Raw genomic sequence first — 24,041 nt, 5'->3', positions numbered from 1 at the left:
CTTGACCAGAGCCCATGCAGGAGCCCCAGGCTCCCTGCCTCACCCCCCCACCCCCACCCTCCAGGTCCATCTTAAAGCTACAGCAGGTTTTTTTCTGGTCATAAAGCAGACAGTGAATAAAGTATCATCATAAAATCACTCCAAGACACTGGGCCAATGCTTTCAAGTCACACACATGATTATCCACAGCACTTACATGCTGGAAGTTTAACTATTGATTATCAGTTTTGAAAATGAGTGGCTATCTTCCCCTCAAATCAGACTGTAATGAGAGTAATTTGTACCTTTACCTTCCTTTGCAGCCTGATAAATCCTTTTATGTAACCTACTCCCTATCACTTTCAGGTTTTCTAGTAATAGGAGTGATAAGGTTTTTCTCCAGTATCGGTATGTCATACAGCAGAGATTTGTGGCTAATGACCTAATGCAGGATACAGCTTATTAAACTGCACCTTATTATATTCAGACACAGGAAGACACAGCAGCTAAGCTTAAGAGTTTAATCTAGGCCATATTTCTGATGCCTAGAAGGTGACAGTTACTTTGCACATTACTGCAAGGAGCTCCAGGACCACGTACAAAAATAATAATCTGCTCAGCAAAGAGACTACTGTCCTTGAGTATGTTGTGTGGCTCAGGTATGAAACTGAATGAGGATGCACACATACAATACACTGTACCTCAAGAAATAACAGCTAGTTGTTTTTTTCTTTCAAATCTAGATTATGTGCTGTGCAATTCTGTGGTGATGGGCTTTTGATAGGTTATGGTTTGCTCCTGGAACCGCCCCCCCTCCCCCAGTGCCCGGTGTCCAGTTTGCCCCAGATCTTCCCCTCCCCTGTCCTTTGTCCCTCTTTCCTGACCCTGCCCTGTGTTAACCTGGGGCCAATCACCTTCCTGCCCCACCCCTCTGCCCCCTGGGTTAAATGTTAAGTGTGTGGGACCCTGCCCTCTCTTGCTTACCATCTTTGAAGAATAAACATCTGAGAGAGCCTTCTCTAATTCCTCGTTCAGAGCCTCATCACTATAAAGACCACCACCACCACAGAGACAGCCTGTTCTGCACCGTCTCTTGGACTGCTGGCATTCTGAGAGTGGTACTCCTGGCACTGGGGCCAGAGTTTTGAGCTAGCTGGGTCTCACCGGCCCTTCAGTGACACAACTCTTCAATGCATTACATGAATGGTTAGTTCTATAATAACCTCTACTTTAGCTGAAGTATCTGATGCTTGCTCCTTTTAGTCAAAGCTCAGCTAGAGGCACTGTATCGCAATTTGTCCCCTTCCTAATGTGAAGGATAAAACTGAGACTGACAGTGGTACTCGTTTATTTTTCTAACCAAAAACACCCACCCAAAAATCTATGAACAATGGAAATAATTCTAAGAATAGATTGGCTTGCACATGTGTGTGTTAAACCAAACATTTATTTCCTTGTAACATAAGAATTACAGCATTTACTAGTGCTGCATAACCAACATTATACATTAGTGGGAATGAATTGCAGACTAGACAGTTTAGCTTGACGGACTGATCTGAATCCTGGTTAAACAGCTCTACCAGTGTAGAGACTCAAAGTGATACCAATTAGAACATAGTTTTTCATTTTCAAGTGTCTTAAATTTCTCAGACAGCAAAGGTCTGCTTTTCCCTAAATAAATAAAAAAAAAAAGTTCTTTTGGTGATACCCTGTTTAATCTCAATAATGTCAAAAAAGGGTATTGTTGGGGTTGGAGAGTAGAACTAGAAATGCACAATCCTGTCTTTCCTATTAAAAAACCCCAACACAGTTATTCAGCTCTGCTACCAATCAACAGAATAACTTGATTCCAAAAAGCAAAAAAACACTGATGTTGAAAACCAAGTTTCCAGGGTACCATGTCATGGAGGTTTTGTTTGTTTGGCTACTAGAGGAACTCAGTGTCAGCCACTCTCCTTAGCTTAGTGTGTCTATGAGGAGATAAAGAAGAAACAAGTCTTCCTTAGCCTGAACACAGACCTTTCAGCATGTCTAGAAGAGAAAGCAAGGATAACTCTAATGCTGGGAGTTATTGCCCCTCCCCCTGCTTCATGACAGAACAGTATAGCATACAGAAGAAATGAGAACATGACAGCACTTTGTGAAAGAGAAGGAAGGGGAAGAAAAATAGCATGATGGGAATGGCACCTGCTTTTCTCAGGTTGGAGTTTGGTAATGGATTACAGTTCCTTGTACTGGATATAAGGTGCTACAGCAACATTTGATTAAGTACTGATCCCATATAAAACCAGTTATAACAACTACATTTGTTCAAGAAGTTTGAGAGACTAAATTTGCAACAGGAAGCTTTAAAATCACTGTCTATTCTCTTGAAAGCTGAAAGCTGCATGAAATCAAAAGAGCAGTGCAAACTTGTTGATGTGGTCTAATTACCTGAGAAATATCATCACTGTACAGCCAGCTGTCAATCAGGAACGGGCAGTCAGTAGAGGCCTGGTATTAGTTATCACAGTCACAGCCCTACAATGTCTGCAACATTTACCAGCCATGTCACTTGTCATCGAGTTCTAGCCCAAAGAATGTGACATTCATTTTTTTAGCTTGTATAATTCTGACCCATATATTATAGTAGAAGAGTATACGATACCACATGAGTTTAGGAGGTTTCAGGATAAAGAAGAGCACTGCAAAATACTGGCAGCTCTCATGCAAGGATTCTTAAGACTCTCTATTTCAGTGTTGGGAAGAAAAGGAGGCTTATATGTTTACCTGATTTCAAGTGCTTTGATAGCTTCTAACATCTGTAGATACTCAGCTGCTTTCCAAACATCATTTGCTTCTTCCTCACCTTGGATCATGAGTTTTGCTGTATAGGTGAACTCAATTAGGTGACGAAATGCCATGTTACTTACACCTGTTTACAAGCAAGAAAAATGGCCTCTTAACAATTCCTCAGTCTTTCACACTTGCCTGCTCACAGTACTCCAATAGCCAGTTTCAACAAGATGCCACCTTTGAAAGGCTCACATTGGAATAAGTCTACTATAGAAACAGGTGAATCTGAAACAACTGCAGTCATTCCATGACAAAGATAAAAAGAAAGATAAAATGGACAAAAAGCTACTTGTATAAAATAAACAAGTTCAAATTTAAGCATAAATATATAATCTCTCTCTCAAGAGATCTCTGAGCAGCAAGTTATTAAAAGCTGCATTGCTCCAGGAAATTTCTTCTTACCTACCAGGAAGATATTGCTCCACATCTATCCTGTTCTTGCATCCCAGGGAAGGTATCTTTTTATTTTAAATTTTTCTTCAGGGGAAGTTTTTTCCAGTGGCAATAGCTACCTGTACTGGTTTTGGTTGGGACAGATTTAAATTTCTTTTTAGTAGCTAGCATGGGGCTATGTTTTGCATCTGTGCTCAATCATAGAATGGTTTGGGTTAGAAGGGACCTTAAAGATCATCTAGTTTCAACCCTCTGCCATGGGCAGGGACACCTTCTACTAGACCAGATTGTTCCAAGCCCCATCCAACCTGGGCTTGAACACTTCCAGGCATGAAAAATCCACAACTTCTCTGGGCAACCTGTGCAGGATCTCATTACCCTCACAGTAAAGAATTTTTTCCTAATATCTAATCTAAACCTACTGTCTGTCAGTGTGAAGCCACTCCTCCTTGTCTTGTCACTCCAGACCTTTTTAAATAGTCTCTCTCCATCTTTCCCATAGACTCCCTTCAGGTACTGAAAGACCTCAATTAGGTTACCCTGAAGCTTCTCTTCTCCAGGCTGAAAAATGCCAATTCTCCTAGCCTTTCCTCATACCAGAGGTGCTCCAGCCCTCTGATCATTTTGGTGGCCTCCTCTGGACTTGCTCCAAGAGGTCGATGTCCCTCCTGTGCTGAAACAGTGTTGATAACACACTGATATTTCAGTTACTGCTGAGCAGCACTTACACAGAGCCAAGGCCTTTTCTGCTTCTCACAGTGCCCTGAGAGCGAGCGGGCTGGGGGTGTGTGGACAGTTGGTAGGAGACACAGCCAGGACAGGTGAATCCAGCTGACCAAAGGAATATTCTAGACCATATGACATCATGCTCAGTATATTAAGTGTGTGTGGGAAGCAGGTGGAGGGGCCACTGCTAGGGGATTGGCTGGGCACTGGTCAGTTGGTGGCAAGCACTTCTTTTAATTTGTATCACTTGTCTTCCTTGGGTTTTTTTCCTTTTTCTCTTCTCTTTTACTTATAATTTTTACAAAATTACTATTTCTTTTTAATTATTAAACTGCTTTTATCTCAATCCACGGGTTCCTTTCTCACTTTTACACTTCTGATTCTCCCCCTCATCCCACCGGAAGAAAATGAAACAGCCTGGCTCTGTGGTGCTTAGTTGCCAGTCAGGGTTAAAACACAACATTACCTGACAACTCAAGACCTGATAGCTAGAAAGCTAATCAATATGATCAAGCATGCATTTAAGCCCATACCAGGGATACTACATTCATTTTGAGCATGGGCACACAACTCTGAAGGTTTTGATTTGCATGAATCAGACTACCTTCAATCTCCACCAAGGGTTCCTGAGTGAAATCTTGGAAGAATTTGTAGAAGAACTGGCTACAGGCAGCAAGAACAGCCTTATGAGCTTTGAAATGGTGACCTACAAAAAGAGACAAAAAATTTGGTTTAGGATAAAACCTTCTTTACTCATGGTGCAGAATAAGTGCAGATGCAAAGAAGAGAACAGCTGCAGAATCACCCAGTCTACAAATCTATTCCAGCAGCACATAGTTGAACCAGAGTCTCTATTAATTATATGGAAGCTGGAACAGAGCAACGCACGATACAACCAATATGGTCAGATCATACGTTCTCTTCTTTATTCTCAAAATGGCTGGTTTTATACAGTTTCAGATAGTTTACAGTTGCAAGTGTTTTCTAATTGGCATTCAGCAATGAGAAAGAATGCAAACAATCAGCTTAAGGCAGCTACCGTGATTCTACTCTAACTGTCCTATCTAAAGCATGCACACACCTTAACTTAAATTCTAACTGCACCACAGGCTTATCTACTTTCACACAGGCCTAAGACTGAGGCCCAGCAGGCCCAAACCCTAGGCCCAGTTTGGGATAGCTCAAACTTCATTCCATAACACGTCATGCTCATGTTACACATAGTCACTTAGCATGTCTCCTTGCAACATGGGATACCACTGCAGCTAGCTTGTCTCATCTTATGCAGATCCTTGCTGACATCAGTGACCTTGTTGAACCTCTGCAATTCAATCAGCTGAAGGTCTCTCATGAGTGTTTCTCTTTTCAAATATTTAAGTTGTGGGAAATTCCTGTTCAAACTTTTTCCTGTGTGTCTTGGGCTAAGCTCTCAGATTTTATCCAACCTTGTCATGGTTTGACACTGGCCAAATGCCAGGCACCCACAAAAGCTGTTCACTCATCTTCTCTTGCTCTCAGTTGGGCAGAGGAGATGGAAAAAATTAACGAAGGGCTCATGAGTTGAGATTATGTACTGGTTTCATATAGCCTGGGTTTTGGTAGCAGGGGGGGCACAGAAGTGGCTCCTGTGGGAAGCTGCCGGAAGCTTCCACCACGTCCAGCAGAGCCAATCCCTGATAGCTCTGAAGATGAACATGCTGCTGGCCAAAACTGGGCCAATAAGAGAGGTTGGTAATGCCTCTGTGATGACGTATTTAAGAAAAAAATAAAAAAAAAGTCACACAATTTTTCTTCTAGTCAGAGAAGAGGAAGAGGTGAGAACATGTGAGGGAAAACAACATGGTGACACCAAGGTCAGTGGAGAAGGAGAGCTGAGATTCCTCTGCAAGCTGTGGTGAAGCAGGTTGTCCCCCTGCAGCCCATGGGTCCACGGGGGATGCAGAGATCCACCCACAGCCCCATAGGGGAGGTGCCCATGCCAGAGCAGGTGGATGCCTGGAGGAGGCTGTGATCCAGTGGAAGACCAGGTGGAGAGAGAGGGCCCTTGATTCCAGGCTGAACCAGCCTGTCCTTAGCGGACTGCATCCTGTGGAGTGACCCACATCACAGCAGTTTTGGGAGGACTGTTTGCCTGTGAGGGGAGTTCACATTGCAGCAGGTGTGGTAAGACTGCTGCCCGTGAGAGTGGGAGAAAGTCTATGATGAACTGACCCAAAAACCCCCATGCCCTGTCTCCCTGCACTGTCGGTGGGAAGGAGGAAGGGGCTGGGGAGGGAAAAAGGTGTTTTAAGGGCTTATCTTCTCATTATCTTCCTCTGATTCTGTTAGGAATAAATTCACTTTGTACCTCTAAGCTGAGCCTGTTTTGCTCTTGAAGTGTTGTTCTCCTGGTCCTTATCTCAACTCATGAATCCTTTGTTAATTTTTTTTCCCTCCTCTGCTCAGCTGTGGCAGGGGAGGGTGAGCAAGTGACTAGATGAGGATTGGGAGAAAACATTCCAAGGGCAAAACAGGTTCAAATTTAAAGGTATAAAGTAAATTTATTATTAACAGTCAGAGGAGGATAATGAGAAGTAAAATCAGAGTTTGAAACACCTTTTTTCCCTCACACCCCCTCCCTCTTTCCCACTGACAATGCAGGGAGACGGGGTGTGGGAGTTTTGGTCAGTTTGTCACCCAAGATGTTTTTCTGTTCGCTCAGGGAGAGGAGTCTTTCCTCTGCTAAGCCGTAGGGTCCATCCAGTGGGAGACAGTTCTCCATGAACTTCTCCAGCATGACTCCAATTGCACAAGCACCAGTCCTGCCAAAATTGCGGCAATGTGAGTCTCTGCCATGGGCAAAGTCTTTCTGAAACTGCTGTGGCATGGGTCACTCGTCCACAGAGTGCAGTCCTCTAAGGATAGGCTGCTCTAGTTTGGAAGCAAGGGCTCTCTATCTTTGGAAGCACAGGCCCTCTCTCTCTATTCAGGTCTCCCACTAGATCACAGCTTTCTCCAGCATCCACCTGCTCCAGTGTGAGTACTTCTTTCACAGGCTGGGAGTGGATCTCTGCATCGCCCGTGGACTTCATGGGCTGCAGGGGGACAGCTTACTTTCCCATAGTCCTCACCACGGCCTGCAGAGGGATCTCGGCTTTGGTGCCTGGACCACCTCCTCCCTCTCTTTTTCCACTGACCTTGGTGGCACCATGTTGTTTTCTCTCACATGTCCTCACTTCCTCCTCTTCTCTGACTAGAAGAAAAACTGCTGTCCATAAGTACCATTGGCAATAAGTTCCACCAATTCAAAGATTCCTGCAGGATCCCACAGTGCCAAAAGGTTGATCTCATTTAGGTTCTGCACCAGGGAGTCACTCGCCATGTCTGCAGCCAGGCAGCCCCGCTGCCACCACACAGGAAATGACAGCTGCTATGGCATTAGCGCTATTTAACACCTCTCTTCATGCAGGGTGCCAGGAAGGAGAAGCCACCACTGCCACCCCTGCCCTTCTGTCTACTGTGTGCCTAGCTAGGGGCGGCCAGGCAGGCAAAGGTCACTGCAAGCCACACCAAGATGGCAACGGCTGCAGCACCTACAAAGGCCTGGAAAAACTGTGCATGCGCTGTTTTGAATTTCTTGGCAAATACGTCATCACAGAGGCATTACCAATCTCTCTAATTGGGCCAGCAGCATGTCCATCTTCAGAGCCATCAGAGATTGGCTCTGTCGGACATGGTGGAAGCTTCTAGCAGCTTCTCACAGAAGCTACTTCTGTGGCCCTCCTTCGCAAACAAAAACTAGGCCATGCCAAATCAAAACAGTGCTCTCCTTGGATTTTGCTGCTCTTACATATAGATGTATTTAATCATCTTTTCTGCCAGCATAAAGATCCCTGCAGAACAACATTGGGTTAGCTCTGTGTACTGGTTTGAAAGAAAAATCAGTGAGACTCCAAATCAGAAATACAATTTAATAGAGAGAGAAGAAACAAACAACAAAAAAGGGTAAAAATAAAATTAGAGAAATGCAATAGTACAAAGGACCACTGACAGAGTCAGAATGCAAACCTGACACCCTGTTGGTCAGGGTGTTGGAAGCAGCCCAAAATAAGTCCTCCTGGATTGACAGATGTGGCTCCGTTGAAGTAGAGATGATCCTCAAGAAAGGGTGCAGTCGTCCTCTGGGAATCCAGTGGAAACAGGCTATCTTGGTGTTTGTGATTGCAGTTTTTATCCTGGTGGAAAGTCTTTGGCTCCTCCCACTGGGTGGAGCATCTCACAATGGAATGAAGTAATGTTATCAATCCTGTGAGAGGCCTTAAATGGCCCATTCACAGGTGATGTCCCTCGGAGGAGGATGGGTGGAGGAAGAGATAAGAAGGCACTGTCTTATCTGGTGTTATCAGTTGTCCCATTAACAGAAGGCATCCGCTCTCTTCCCCCCCCTAGAGTTACAAGAGATAAACACAATATCTCCCAACCAGTTTCAACAGATGAAAAGAGAATACACATTTTTGGTTACATTTTTCAACCCAAGACATTATCCACCCCTTATTCTATTATCATCTGTATCATATCCAAATCAATAAACTCTATTTTATATATATACATACACAGTGAAACCTTATACACAATTCTCACTTAAGATTAGGTTTCCCTGTGGCACACAACATGTTTCTCCATCTTTCTGCATTACCCACCAAGTATAACTGGATCCTTGAGCAAAAACAATCCCACGGATGGGTCTGCCTTTGCCTGAGGTGGGATTGATCCAAACAGTCTTTCCTAACATACTTTTCATATGAACCACCGAGACTTTATCTGCATCCACTGTGTGCAAGGGTTCTGACCGGGCAGGACCAGCTTGATTGATGGATCCTCGAGTGTTCACCATCCAGGTGGCTTTGGCTAAGTTTATGTCTGAATTCTTGAAGGTCCCTCTGCCAAGTGCCTTTAGGGTATTCTTTAGAAGTCCATTGCATTGTTCTACTTTCCTGGCAGCTGGTGCATGATAAGGGACGTGATATATCCATTCAATGCCATGTTGTCTGGCCCAGGTGTTTATAAGGCTGTTCTTGAAATGGGTCCCGTTGTCTGATTCGATTCTCTCAGGGGTGCCATGCCTCCACAGGGCTTGCTTTTCTAGACCAAAGATGGTGTTCCAGGCAGTAGCATGAGGCACAGGGTAGGTGTCCAACCATCCAGTGGTGGCTTCCACCATGGTCAGTACATAGCGCTTGCCTTGGCAGGTTTGGGGAAGGGTGATGTAGTCACTTTGCCAGGCTTCCCCATACCTGTACTTGAACCATCGTCCACTCTACCACAGAGGCTTCACCTGCTTGGCCTGCTTGATTGCAGTGCAGGTCTCACAGTTGTGGATGACCTGGGAGATGTTGTCCATAGTAAGGTCCACCCCTCGATCATGGGCCCATCAGTATGTTGCATCTCTCCCCTGATGACCAGAAGCATCATGGGCCCAATGAGCCAGGAATAATTCTCCCTTGTGCTGCCAGTCTAGATCGACGTGGGATACTTTCACCTTGGCAGCTTTGTCCACCTGCTCGTTGTTGCAATGCTGTTCATTAGCCTGATTCTTGGGTACATGTGCAGCCACATGTCGGACCTTCACGGTCAATTTCTCTACCCGGGTGGCGATGTCCTGCCAAACCTCAGCAGCCCAGATGGGTTTCCCTCTGTGCTGCCAGTTGGCCTTTTTCCAATGATTCAGCCATCCCCACAGGGTTAAAGCTACCATCCACGAGTTGGTGTAGAGATAGAGCCTCGGCCACTTCTCTCATTCGGCAATATCCAAAGCCAGCTGGACAGTTTTAAGCTCTGCAACCTGACTCAATCCACCTTGTCCCTCAGTAGCTTGTGCAATTCATCGTGTGGGGCTCCATACTGCAGCTTTCCATTTCTGGTTAGCACCTACAATTCGACAGGAACCATCAGTGAAGAGGGCATATCGCCATTCAGTTTCCGGTAGCTCATTACATGGTGGGGCTTCCTCGGCACATATCACTTCCTCTTCTTCAGAAGATAATCCAAAAGTCTCACCTTCAGGTCAGTTTGTTATAATTTCCAGAATCCCAGGGTGATTCTGTTTTCCAGTATGGGCATGCTGTGTAATGAGGACAATCCATTTGCTCCATGTCGTGTTGGTGGCGTGATGTGTGGAAGGAACCTTTCCCTTGAACATCCACCCCAGCACCAGTAGTCGGGGTGGCAGAAGTAGCTGCGTTTCAATCCCAATCACTTCTGAGGCAGCTTGAACTCTTTCATAGGCAGCCAAGATTTCCTTCTCTGTGGGAGTGTAGTTGGCTTCGGACCCTCTGTAACTTCGGCTCCAGAATCCCAGTGGCTGGCCTCGAGTCTCCCCAGGCACCTTCTGCCAAAGGCTCCAGGACAGACCGTGGCTCCCGGCTGCAGAGTAGAGCACGTTCTTCACCTCTGGTCCCGTCCTAACTAGGCCAAGGGCTACCGCATGAGCGATCTCTTGCTTGATCTGGGCAAAGGCTTGTTGCTGTTCAGGGCCCCAGTGGAAATCGTTCTTCTTGTGGGTTACCAGATAGAGGGCTCACAATCTGGCTGTACTTGGGAATGTGCATTCTCCAGAAGCCTATGGCATCCAGGAAAGCTTGTGTTTCTTTCTTGTTCGTCGGTGGAGACATCGCAGTGATCTTATTGATGACCTCTGTTGGGATCTGGTGACATCCATCTTGCCACTTTACTCCCAGGAACTGGATCTCTTGAGCCAGTCCCTTAACCTTACTTTGCTTAATGGCAAAACTAGCTTTCAGAAGGATCTGGATAATCTTCTCTCCTTTCTCAAAGACTTCCCCTGCTGTGTTCCCCCATACGATGATGTCATCAATATAGTGTAGATGTTCAGGAGCTTCGCCCTTTTCCAGTGCAGTCTGGATCAGTCCATGGCAGATGGTGCGGGCTGTGCTTCCACCCCTGGGGCAGTCGGTTCCAGGTGTACTGTATGCCCCTCCAGGTGAAGGCAAACTGGGGCCTGCATTCTGCTGCCAAAGGAATGGAGGAGAAAGCATTGGCGATATCCATGGTCACGTACCACTTTGCCGCCTTGGATTCCAGCTTGTACTGAAGCTCCAGGATGTCCAGCACGGCAGCACTCAATGGTGGTGTGACTTCATTCAAACCACGGTAATCCAACGTCAGTCTTCATTCTCCACTGAACTTACGTACTGGCCATATAGGGCTGTTGAAAGGAGAACGAGCCTTGCTGACCACCCCTTGGCTCTCCAGTTTACAAATCATCTCATGGATAGGAATCATAGAGTCTCTGTCAGTGCGCTATTGCCAACCATGTACAGTTGCTGTGGCAATAGGTACCTGTTGTTCTTCAACTCTCAGCAGTCCCACAGCAGAGGGGTCATCTGAGAGACCAGGCAAGGTATTCAGTTGTCTGATGTCTTCTCTCTCTACAGCAGCTATCCCAAAAGCCCAACGATATCTTTTGGGTCTTTGAAATATCCATTTCTGAGATAGTCTATGGCAAGGATGCATGGGGCCTTTGGGCCAGTCGCGATGGGGTGTTTCTGCCACTCATTCCAGGTTAAACTCACTTCGGCCTCCAATACAGTCAGCTGTTGAGTTCCTCCTGTCACCCCAGAAATAGAAATGGATTCTGTTCCTACATAACTTGATGGCATCGGGTGCATTGGGAGCCAGTGTCAACCAAATCTGTATATTTTTGTGGATCAGATGTGCCAGGCCATTGGATCCACACAGTCCAAAAGATCCGATTGTCCCTTTCCTCCACCTGGCTAGAGGCAGGGCCCCTCTATTCCTGGTTATGCTGCACGTGGCTCTCTTCCTGTAAATATGTTTTTGAGGTTCCTTCAAGAGGATCAGTCACATCATCATTCCTGTACCGTCTGGAGTTCTGTGCATGAGAGACTGGAGCAGCATTGATTCTAGATGAGCTCCTAATGGTGTGTGTCCCTCTTTTCAGTTCACGTACCTGGGCTGCTAAGGAGGAGGTGGGTTTTCCATCTCATTTACTCATGTCTTCTCCATGCTCCCGAAGAAAAGACTAAAGGTTACCTCTTGGAGTGTAGCCTCTCTGGCTGGGGGACGCCTGCTTCTAATGGCAGAAACTCTTGTTGGTTCTGGCAAGACATGGTAAATTTCTTCCTTAACTTCTTTCTTCAGTTTCTTATGGTCCTCTTCAATCAAGCTCCTGACTTGCTCAGCTGACAGTCTTGTTTCCACAGAAGAGACATGCGTGCGAAAAGGGGCGGTGACAGTGCCCTCCTAAATTCTTAGTTTATTGACCAAGACGCCCACCCTGTCCTCACCTTCCCTCCATTGCAGTGTTGCCAGGTAACGGGAGTACGTCTCTGGTCCAAGCCATGCGAATCTCAACCACATCTGCGATGTGCACTGGACACCATCTGGGCTTTTAGGAAATCTCGTCTTCTGAAAAAATGATCTCCAGAACAGCCAATTCCCTCAGGCACCGGACACTTTGTTCCATTGTGCTCCATTAACCTTGGTGCACCTGGAGGTCTTCTTTACAAAGGTATCTGTCCTTCACACTTGTTAGCAGTCGCTGCCAGAGGCTGAGCTCCTTGGGTTCTCCTGATCCCCTGGTCAATGACTACATCCTGGGACAGAGATCCCAGTTGTCTGGCCTCACTTCAATCCAGAATGGTGTCATTGGCTGCAGCATCCCAGATGTGGAGCAGCAAGGTCAGGATGGACTCGTTTGTCTGGCGGATGAATTCCCTCCGCAGGTCACGCAGCTCACTCAGGGACAGAGAGCGAGTGATGATCTCTGGCTCTGTCTTTTCTGCTGGGTGTCAAGGTCCTGCCGCATCCTCATCAGTCACTATGCGTCTCAGGGTTTCTGTTCCCTGAGATTCTCCTCGGGGTTGCTGTTCCCCGAGGTAATAAGGTTTTCTGTCTTCTCTTCGCCCTAAGTGTTTCACACCGGAGCCAGAGACGACAAGCTGAGTCCACCAGTCCGTGTTATCAAGGTTGTTTATTCTTAATTATCTATCAGTTCTTTCCCAGCTTTGCAAGGCGTCCCCAGCAAAACAGGACATGCTGCAGGACTGGGGCGGATCAGAGAGCCCCACACCTTATGTACGGTACCCTTGACCCAACCACCGTCCAAAGCGTACTTTTTATTTACAAAACTTTACCAATGTCTACTACCTATGTTAACATGTCATTTCTACTCTAAACCAATCTCTAAAATCCAACTCAGCAAAAGATGGGGGACGAGAGCAAGAACAAGGAGGACAGGGGCCACTCCCCAATTCCTCCATCTTGTCTCTTCGGCCCCATATACTAAAAATCCTAACTTCTATATTTACATTCTATAATAAACTAGCTACTACTTATTTTAAATTCTTTCGGCTTGTGATTCTTCCTGCATGTGAGTATTCACTCCCATGGACAGGAATCAGAGGCAGTGTCCTCCTGGGCTCTGTGTGAGGCTAGCTGACCCCCTTGTACAGATCCCAGACCCCCCTGTCCAGTTTCCAAACCCTCCAGGGCAGCCAGAGGGATATCCTGGACTCCAACAATGCGGACTGATTTGCTCTTTGATTTCTTCTTCTGAACATGGGCAACTGCTACTGGTTTAGGCTGTTCTGGTTTGGTGATGGTTTCTGTGGGGATGCTGACAGTGCTTTTGGTTCCTTCCTCCTCTGTGACAGCCTGTGTAGACATGGATGCTTTTGCTTTTGGCTCCTTTCTCTTCTGTGACAGCCTGCGTAGACATGGACACTGTTGCTTTGCATTTGGTTCCTTCCTCCTCTGTGACAGTCTGCATAGACACGGACACTGTTACTTTGCATTTGGTTTCTTTCTCCTTTCTGACAGCCTGTATGCACATGGATGCTGTTGCTTTGCTTCTTTTTTCCTCTTCCTGAAGAAGACGCCGCATCACAACATGTAGCACTTTGTTTCTAAGCATGTTGCAGGCCGTGCAGAGAAGAGAAAGCAGAACCAACAACAACACTATGCTGTCCTTGGTATCCAGAGAGAACTCAATATTTTCAAGAACTGCTGTGTCAGGCCTGAAAGGCTGGGAAAAAAATCATTCTTCACCCTGCCCCACAGGGGCTGGGTGTGATTGTAGACGCCGCATCCTAGACTAGGACAAGCAAACAAAATTGAGTATATATTCCAAATTATGTTTATTGCCTTGGAGGTTATCATGCAACAGACATAATAGACCAATAAAGCAAATTTGATACCACACCCTGGTCTTAACAGGAGCATTAAGACCAGCAGATAGTGACCCATATGCGGAAAAATATAGACAGCTAGGTACAACACCCATGTAAGCATGCTGAGTATCATAGCAAACAGGTGTCTCCTTCAAAAAAAAAAATTGTAATTCTGACTTTTCTCAGTAACTCCCTGGCCCCACATTGGGCACCAAAAAATATGTACTGGTTTGAAAGCAAAATCAGTGAGACTCCAAGTCAAAAATACAATTTAATAGAGAGAGAAGAAACAAACAACAAAAAAGGGTAAAAAAGGGTAAAAAAAATTAAAAAAAAAAGAAAAAAATGAAAAAGTAAATATAAAATAAAATAAAATAAAATAAAATAAAATAAAATAAAATAAAATAAAATAAAATAAAATAAGAGAAATGCAATAGTACAAAGGACCACTGACAGAGTCAGAATGCAAACCTGACACCCTGTTGGTCAGGGTGTTGGAAGCAGCCCAAAATAAGTCCTCCTGGAGTGACAGATGTGGCTCCGTTGAAGTAGAGATGATCCTCAAGAAAGGGTGCAGTCGTCCTCTGGGAATCCAGTGGAAACAGGCTATCTTGGTGTTTGTGATTGCAGTTTTTATCCTGGTGGAAAGTCTTTGGCTCCTCCCACTGGGTGGAGCATCTCACAATGGAATGAAGTAATGTTATCAATCCTGTGAGAGGCCTTAAATGGCCCATTCACAGGTGATGTCCCTCGGAGGAGGATGGGTGGAGGAAGAGATAAGAAGGCACTGTCTTATCTGGTGTTATCAGTTGTCCCATTAACAGAAGGCATCCGCTCTCTTCCCCCCCCTAGAGTTACAAGAGATAAACACAATATCTCCCAACCAGTTTCAACAGATGAAAAGAGAATACACATTTTTGGTTACATTTTTCAACCCAAGACACTCTGTTCTTCCTGTTTTCCAGACTGTGTATTCCCATCAGGGTGTTGCCTTCTCCCTGGTGCAGGCATGAACATCCAGAAGGCTCCATGGGACAGAGGTAAGAGAACCAACATTTATTAGAAATACACAGCTGCACAAGAAAACAGTTTTGAGCTCAACCCACGGATTGGTAATACTAGACCAGGAACAAACATTCAGGATAAGTTTTGTGTAAGTGTTGTCATTGAAACTACGGTGATTCCAAAGAATAATTTTTTTCTTCATTTGCTTACTTTTTTCTAAGGAGATAATAAGCATTTGCATCTCCATCTTCTTTTTAAACTAATACTTATGTCTTTAGAACATGTAGAAAAAGATGAGTTGTTCTACCCTATTTTAACTATAGATTAAAATAGTAGGCAGATACCCAAGAAGCAAGAAGGCAACCTTATTTCAAGCTGGGGTTTTTTTTGTTGTTGTTTCTTTTGTTTTGTTTTGTTTTGCTTTTAAATAATCAACCAATATTTGTACAAGTTCATCCCCTTGTTTGGAAGGGGCCCCCTACTCTCCTCCTCTACTCTGCTCTCATAAAACCCCACCTGGGGCACTGCATCCACATCTGGAGTCCTCAACACAAGAATAATGTGGACTTGTTATAGCAGGTCCAGAGGAGGCCACAAAGATGCTTACAGGTTGAAACACCTCTCTTTTGAAGACAGGCAGAGAAAGTTGGAGCTGTTCAGCCTGGAGAAGAAAATGCTCTGAGGAGACCTTAGAGCACCTCCCAGTGCCTAAAGGGAGCTTAAAAAAAAGAGTGACTTTTTACATGGGCAGATAGTAATAGAACAAGTAGGAATGGTTTTAAACTAAGAGGAGAGATTTAGATTAGATATTAAGAAGAAATTCTTCCATGTAAGGGTGGTGAGGCCCTGGCACGGGTTGACCAGAGAAGCTGTGGCTGCCCCATCCCTGAAGTGTTCAAGGCCAGGTTGAATGGGGCTTGAAACAACCTGTTCTAATGGAAAGTGTCCCTGCCTGTGGTAGGGGGTTAGAACCAGATGAGCTTTAAGGTCCCTTTCAGCCCAGGCCATTCTGGGATTCTATAAAAAGCAGAAACAAATTTATTAATCTCTGCTGGGGACTCTGTTCAGCCCAAGATTATTAACTGAAACTCTGCAAGCAACTCACACATCAATACAGAGCTAAGAATGTTAGCAGCCCAGTTTGACAGTTGACCTGTGACAAACCCAACAGCTTCCCAGCACAGCTTTCAGAATTCTCTGGGTACCAACTGGTTCTCAGGTGTATACATACCATCAACAATCAGCGTGATATCTGTAAACTGGTCCTGCTCACGTTGTTCATTCAGTCTATCCAAAATAACTTTATAGTGTTCAGGGAATTCCTGGATACATTCCATAATTTCTTCGGCTTCCATGGCAAAAGGATTAGTCTGCAAAAGATGTGGTAGGACAGTAAGAATACTGTGCCACTTAGAAAGTACTATGCACAGTCAGCTTATTATACAGACATGAACTAACTAGCACTTTTCAGAGACTACAAAACCAATGGAAACATCAAACTGTCTTGGTAACAGGTTTACCTGATTTTAGCTGCCAGGTAGGAAACATGAGGGTTAATGAATTATGGCCTTATTTATGCACAGTTTATAAACAGTTTTTTTCACTTTCCTCCAAGAAATTCCTTTTGGTGGGGGGAGGAAGTGCCAAGACCTGCCTTCTTCAGAGGAGACAATTTCAGAATGTTTCCTCCTAACTTGTCTCAAACTGAGACAGCATGAAGAAACAAAGTTGGTAAATGCATTTCTTTATTCTACAAATTCAGCAAGGACCCACCTCCCTCAAAGAAAATACTGCAGGGGTGTAACATCTCCACAGCTAACTATTCTCCATCTTAGTAACATAATTTCAATCTTTATAGTTACTTCTTGCAATTCTACCAATCCTCTTTGTTAAAGAATGGTTCTAAAATTTTTCGTACTTAAGTCACATTTTGTATCTTGTAAATGCAAGATGTAATAAAACAGCACTTTTCAGCTTCTGGGTACACAGGAGTTGCCAGGGATTTAATGTGTTGTCACACCCAGGAGCAAAGAGCTCCTTATTCACCCAGGCTTCTTACACTTCTCCCCTTACAACGTGAAATATTTTTTGCCAACTTTTAAGAGACATATAGGCTTGTAATCTCATGGCTCTTCCTCCCTTACTTATACAACAAACATAGCTGGAGGTGGGAGTTGCAGAGAACCTCAAACTTGAAAAAGTTTAGCAGAAGTCTATGCCTGTGGATGAGACACAGAGGGTGTGCTGCTGATGCAAAAGAATCTCTGGAGAGAGTTCAATGCTTCAATGAAAGCATTTTACAAAATAACTCTGGGCAAAATTACTTCAGATCTGTGCAGCAGCACTCATCTTCAACTTGCACATTCACATAGCTCACACTGAGAATGCCACAGAAAAAGCAAAGACATTTACAGTCACATTAATGCAGAAACTTTGTTTCTTGTCATAGTCTAACTCACTTTGAAGAACACATGGTTTCTGAGAGAAAATGGTCATTAAGCTTGAATGACTTTTATAGTGAAGGGTATGTCTCAAATTCCTTTATTTTTGTACTTAGTATGGACAAAAGGAAGAAAGTTAGGAGAGCTGCTACTATCAAACCAAACATTGAATATAGAGATGGAAAATTAAGGTGTGGCTAAGAAGCAGTTTTCTTTAGAGTGCTAGAAGAAACTAGATAGCAAGTGTTCCCTAACTTGTGCAGATTTTTTGTATGTGATTGGAATTGAAAAGTCCTGAGCTGATGCCACCATGCTTGCTAACACCCCTGTGCAGATGTGTAAATTCCACCTTGCTTCCAACAAACACATACTGAAGAATTACCTGGTTATGATAAAAGCAAAGTTATTGTCTTATAACTAAGAGACATCAGGTAAAGAAAATTGTGAAATTCCTATTTTTTCCCACAGAACACATTCTTGCATCTCAGAAAAACTGTCCCACAGACAAATCATTTTGCCAAGAGATGGAAAAGAGCAGATGTGGGGCTGACATTGGTCTGAATTTAGGCTTCAGGCTCTGCCAGTGTCTGTGTGAAAGGCAGGTGAGCAACTTTCTCATGTTAGCCTGAGAAATCTTAAGGAGGAATTCAAACAAACCTTTGGGAATGAGAAACCATCCACAGGTAGTGTTTTTTCTAACATGTTTACTGGCAAAAGAAATGTTTACAAAAGCGTGTAGATGCTGAATAACCAGTCATGTTCTTTGTACCGAACTACTCTATAAAAGTAGAATTTGGAAAAATAAAGTTTGCTCTCATCTTTACCATCAGGGAGAGTCATGTTGTTATTTCTGTGCTGTCCAAAAATCACAACAACAAGCAGAAGCAACTGCTTATTAAAATCTAGTTCTATCTGCTATCACTGCTTTGGCAAGCAGATACTGAAATACATATCAGGATCTTGTGAGGGCAAGAGAGAAAGTGAGGTTGAAGGAAAAGAATGCTGCTGTCTTCACCTCATCTGTAATGATGGGTCTAAGACAGATGATCAGCATTTCTTCCATCTATCATTCCATAGTTTCATGTAGTAAGTTGTCAGCCATTTACTTCACTGTTTTCTTGCCCACTTTTGATATATTGTACATTGATAGATGACTTGCAGTTAAAAGTGTAATTCCCTAAAAGGTAAACCAAACAAAATTTCAACCTCAAATCTCATTATTTCTACCTATCCAGAATTTACTTCCAAATTGTGTTTATAGGGAGATCTTACACCCCCAAAATAACAGAGCAAGCCCCTCAATCAAAGAAATTTTTAAGTTTCAGTCTCTCAGAACACTAAAAATCACAAATAAAAAACCAATTTCTGATAGACAATTTATTGTCCTGAATTAACACAAGACTAGTTAAAAAAAAAGTGAATTCATCACCCATCTAAATACAGTTGCAGCATTCATTGAATCTCATTTCAAACTCTGGTATTGCAGAAGAAAGCTCAACAGAACAGCATATGTTCAATGAGAACATGACTACTTTGGAACAAGAAGTGAAATGCAGTCCTCAGAGAAAAACCAAGATGCCAAGGAAGGCAGAAAGAAGTGATCCAAGTTGACACTTACATGCAGGCTCATTTATGAGTGATGAAAACTGGATTAATTCAGTTATTTATCCAGATTTTTCAGCAGACCCAGTTGACTACTGACTTAACCTTATTAACTTCTGACACTAAATGCATCTCACAACATGCACACAATTAAATTTTTTTTTCTTAAAAATCTACCTCAATGAAACCATCTTATTACTTCCACACTCCTGGACTTCAACAGGAACTCCTCTTATTTCAGGCAAAATATATTTGTTTTCTTTGTCTATATGTATTGTATGCAAATGCAGACAGGCAAAGCAGATGACACAAAATAGCAGACTGAGCACTGGCCAAACCCCTGCCATCTCATTGTAGCCACATCAGGAAAGGAGAATGAGGGGTGTTTGGTGGGTAACAGCAGTAGTTGCTTCAAAATAACACAGACATGAGAATTTCTTGTGCACTTTTCTATTTATTTTTCTTCAAAGATAGCAACCACAGAGCAAGGACACAAGCCAGTCCCTCAGTTCCCTCTCAATCACATACAAGGCCTTGCTATCGCTAAGACAGAGGCGACCAAGGCACCCATGCCCTAATAAGCAGGGCAGGACATACATTGGGGTGTTGCACTTCCAAGGGGCAGGGGAGGCCTCACGTTGTCCACAGCAGTTTTGAGGCGGAACTGCGACCTGCCGCCAAAACCCCTTGTAGTTCCCACCGGCTCGAGTCTGCGCGGAGCTCTCGAAGGCGAGGCCGAGGCCCAGCCCTGTCAAAGCCCCTCACAGCCCCAGGGACAGCCGTAGCCTCACTGGCGGGCGCTGACAGTAGTCTACGCGAACCTCGCCAATCGTAAGGCGGCAGCAGAGCTCGCCTCAGGCGGAGAAGCAAATGTGCGTCCGCCGAGTCTGAGAAGCCACCAGAAGGGCTAATCAGCGCTAAGTGCATGGCATGCTACGGCAGGCGCATGTATCCTACAAGAGCGCCCCTGAGGAAAGGACCTAACCAGTGCCGGCCCGAACCATGCGTTTAGCACACCGCCACCACATTAGTCGTTATTACGTCATCAAAGGGCGCATTAAATCGATTCCTTTTCATTTCCCGGCCGGGTCACACTCTGGAGGCAGTTCTGGTGGGTAACTCACCGTGAGGAGCCCCTCACCCTGCCGCGCTCGCTCTGCCGTTACCGCTTCCTGCTCCCCTGCACGTTGAAAAGCGGGGCAGGCGCCGGCCAATCGCTACTCGCATTCCCAGCATGCACAGCGTACGGAAGTGACGGTAGGGTCGCCTTTCACACGACAGGGTGTGCAGGTAGTCAGGGGCGTGGTTCGACTGCTCGGAGCATTCTGAGAGTTGTAGTCTGGGATGTATGCGTTGGGCCTGGAAACGGCGGGGGGAGGGGGCAGGAGGGCTACTTCCCCTAGGACTGGCCTGCCTCCGTGTTGCTAGCTCTCTCCGCAGGGGAGCAGGTAGTGCCCACGTGGGGTGGGGAACTAGCGGCTCCGACGGTTATTTCGCGCAGTCCCAGTCCTGAACTGTGGTGGGAGTCCTAGCGCCGGCGGGTGGCCATTGCGCCTGGCAGGACGGTTGGCTGTGGGAGAGGCTTTGACTATTCCGCCCCTGAGAGGAGCACGGATGCTTTCTGAACATGAAAGAAAAATGCAATTTAATTCATCATTAGGATAAGATTAAACACCGTGGTTTTTTTCCCAGACTTAAAGTCTCTACGTTTGCCAGTTTCGTAAATGAACCAACAAGTACATGCAAATTACTTGTAACCAAGTGTGAAAAACAAAGTTCACTCCTTAGAATTTTTAAAAGTTTAATAAGGGATAAAGGGACAATATCCAGCGCTGGGGTTTTTTGGCGATTGGCCAAAGAACACGCCGTTAACTTAAAACAATGTTCTTTATATACTGTTACATCACTGGGGGTACATACATATTAATGAGTTTATACATTATTCAAATATTCTTGTGAGTTTTTGGTGTTCAAGGGACTCTTTGGTTTTAACCTCTGACTTGTCCGCATTACATCCTGTAGATTAGGTCAATATATTTTATTTCTTCTTGTGATTCCATCCTGTTGTTTCACACTCCCTGATAAGAGGGGTTAATAAGTTCTCTGGTGCTCTGTTTTTTGTCACTGTTATCACTTGAAAAGGCCAGTCCGCAAATGTGAGAAACAACATAATTGTTTTACACCATTTTCTAAGTTAGTTACATCGAAGCATTTTAACATTGCATAGTCTCTATTTTCATATTTCGCTAAGGCCTATGATATATCTGTTTATTATACTATCATGTATATAGGCTATATGGTGCATACATAAACTGATAGATTATATTATACTAACAAGCAGCTGAAAGGAATTATAAATTGTACCATATCAAAATACTTGTGATCAATAACAACATGCAAAAGCTGATACATAAATGCAAAAGCCAATATTATTGTAATTTATAACACAAGTGTTGGCAATAATTGACTGCCTTTACTTTGTTATGGAAATGATACATGCTAACCACCATAATAGGGTTCAATTCTAGGTTTCTGCTGAATCAATAAGTCAAAAGGAGCTTCTTCTATGTAGTCCTTTTTATTAATAGCACTATAGCTTAAGATGAATATTTCCAAAGAGGGGCCTGAAACAAAAAAAATCCCTGGGCAGTTATACCCTTATAATCTCAATTCCCCATCCCTCGTGCAACAGTTCAGACCAGTAGTTATATTAGGGTCTTGTGTCTTCTGGTTCTTCATTGTGAGAAACGAAGCCCACTCCTCAGTTAAAATTTAAAGAAAATTTAATAAGGGACAATAGGGGACAAAGTCACTAAAGCAAAAGGAACAGCACTGGGTGCTTAGCCACAGCCAGAGGCACACCAGTCAACACAGTAACACCCCTCATATACCCTGGATATTGCATCAGCCTAATACATGTTTACAAACAGTTATATATATTCAATCATTTTACCATAGTTCCTCCTCCGTCCCACCTTTTTAGAGCATGTGCAGTTGTCCTAGTCGTAGTAATTTGTTACTTTTTGAGACATTCAACAGGTTTCAATTCCTTCATTGGTTAAATGTTAACATTACACCTCTTCACCAACATTGGCATCACAACACAACATTTGCATTAAAAGAACTCTAAACTTTAGCAAAACTTCTTTTACAAAAGTCAACATTATAAAACACATAGTATTCACTCGCACAATTACGAAAGCCAACACTATATTTATCACATTCACAGAGACATTTCATTGTCTCTAGGTGGGCCGTTTCTTTTCCCTAAGGTTGCAGCTTCTGTTAATGAATGTAGCTTTCTTATCTTCTGGCTTGAACTGGGGCCTTCTTTTACTTATCTAGGTAAAAGTTCACGGCCTGTGACCTGAGGCTTCAGCAAATTTAGCTACTAATGCTAAGCAAGTTATGCTAAACAAGCTCCATATAAGTAGTATACCAAATCACACAACTGTGAAATCAAAGCAAATACATGGGTGCATTCTGATTGCTGAAGGCAAATACATATGTTTGCTCTTATAGATGTGATTTGTAAAGTTATGTTGCTGTATTTTGTGCAAGTGGATATGTAGCTTAATGTGATATGCCAAAATATTCTGGAAGTCTAACTGGTGGAGGGCCTGGGACCCTCAGCTCTTACCAACATAAATCAATTCATATGATTCTCTTCAGCTCCCTTCATTACATAACCAGCCTTATATGCAGGACATGCACACAGTGTTGTTTTTCTTTTATAATTTCAGTAATACTTGAATATCGTTAGGTGGTGTCAAAAACTGCACTGAAATACTACTCAGGAAGTCTGTTCTTTTCAGTGGTGCCCAGCTTGTCTCCTGAAGCTCCAAGTCCCCACAGCTGAAGAAAACAGCTGAGCAACATGTAACAGTTACAACAGAGCTGCTAGTTTATTTGGCTGAGGCACCTTAGGAAAAGGTAACAAGTGAGCAGCACTGGCTGTAACTAGGCCCTCCTGTCTGAATTTTGGCAACATGAAATGTAAATTCTCTTCTAGGCCACAGTCTTCAGGGGCATCCATAGTCAGCCAGGCTTCATGTGTTGTCACCAGATTAAAACCTTAATCCAAATAAGCATAATAATTTAATTTGTCAAAACAGATACGATGTTCACCTCAGCCTTTATGTCAATCATGACAACAGAAGAGTTTCTGCATGCAATGACTATATGTTGTTATGAGCTTGCCATGTAATTCCTGTGAATGAATTTGTATTATAACTTTTTCAACACTTCTCCCTAGTGCCAAATCTATGATTACCTTTACCATGTTTTTCTTCTCCTAAAACGGTAAGTGCCTATGAAATTAAGGCAGTCATTCAGCATAGAAATCCTACATCAAACAAAACAAATCAGAAACCTTCAGTCCAGTTCAAAATCATTTTATATTGTCTTTATTACAGAAATCCCCAAGAATCTGTATAGTGTTTTATAATACAGTAATATAGAAGGATTGCAAATTTCATCAATACTGATAGTTTTTAATTTAATATAAAGAACTGAAATTAAATTTACATCACTTATTTCCTCATGCTATTGCTTAATAGCCTTACTAATGTAATAATGTTATTTTTTCTGTCAATAGGTCTGTTCAGACAATTGTCTGCCACACCTATTCTTGTTTTCTGGTACATGGGTTCCCCACCCTGTCACAATTTGTTCCACTGGAAAGGGATGCCCCTCCTTCCTGGAAGAGAGTCCCTTTTCCCTGCCCCCTGGCAATGATGTAATGTGGTATTGAATAACAGTCTTGGCCATGCCCCCTCCCGCTGATCTAAGCTGGAACCAGGACATTATTCATCCCTAATTCTATACCATCTACTCACCCCCAGATCCTACACCTTCCCCCCATATCCAT

General features: G+C 43.8%; 1 protein-coding gene across 6 annotated transcripts in view; it reads right to left on the bottom strand.

The window, feature by feature from the left end:
• Positions 1-20,427, bottom strand: part of LOC134565266 (zinc finger protein 131-like) — a 65,368-nt gene extending 44,941 nt beyond the window's left edge. For 4 of the 6 annotated variants that reach the window (XM_063424774.1, XM_063424775.1, XM_063424771.1 and 1 more), the window contains exons 1-4: positions 20,296-20,427; positions 16,360-16,498; positions 4,538-4,639; positions 2,749-2,893 (exon numbers count right to left, since the gene is read on the bottom strand). In XM_063424774.1, the coding sequence (XP_063280844.1) occupies positions 2,749-2,893; positions 4,538-4,639; positions 16,360-16,483 (371 nt within the window). In that variant the 5' untranslated portion in view covers positions 16,484-16,498; positions 20,296-20,427. Of the gene's footprint in view, positions 1-2,748; positions 2,894-4,537; positions 4,640-16,359; positions 16,499-20,295 lie in introns of those variants that run through there. The other 2 variants (XM_063424773.1, XM_063424776.1) reach the window with 2 other exon arrangements.
• Between the last annotated feature and the right edge of the window lie 3,614 nt (positions 20,428-24,041).

This window comes from Prinia subflava, assembly GCF_021018805.1.
Source record: "Prinia subflava isolate CZ2003 ecotype Zambia chromosome W unlocalized genomic scaffold, Cam_Psub_1.2 scaffold_49_NEW, whole genome shotgun sequence".
Taxonomy (NCBI): Eukaryota; Metazoa; Chordata; class Aves; order Passeriformes; family Cisticolidae; genus Prinia; species Prinia subflava.
The sequence above is the reverse complement of the archived record's forward strand: the minus strand, read 5'-3'. Positions and strand labels throughout refer to the sequence as shown.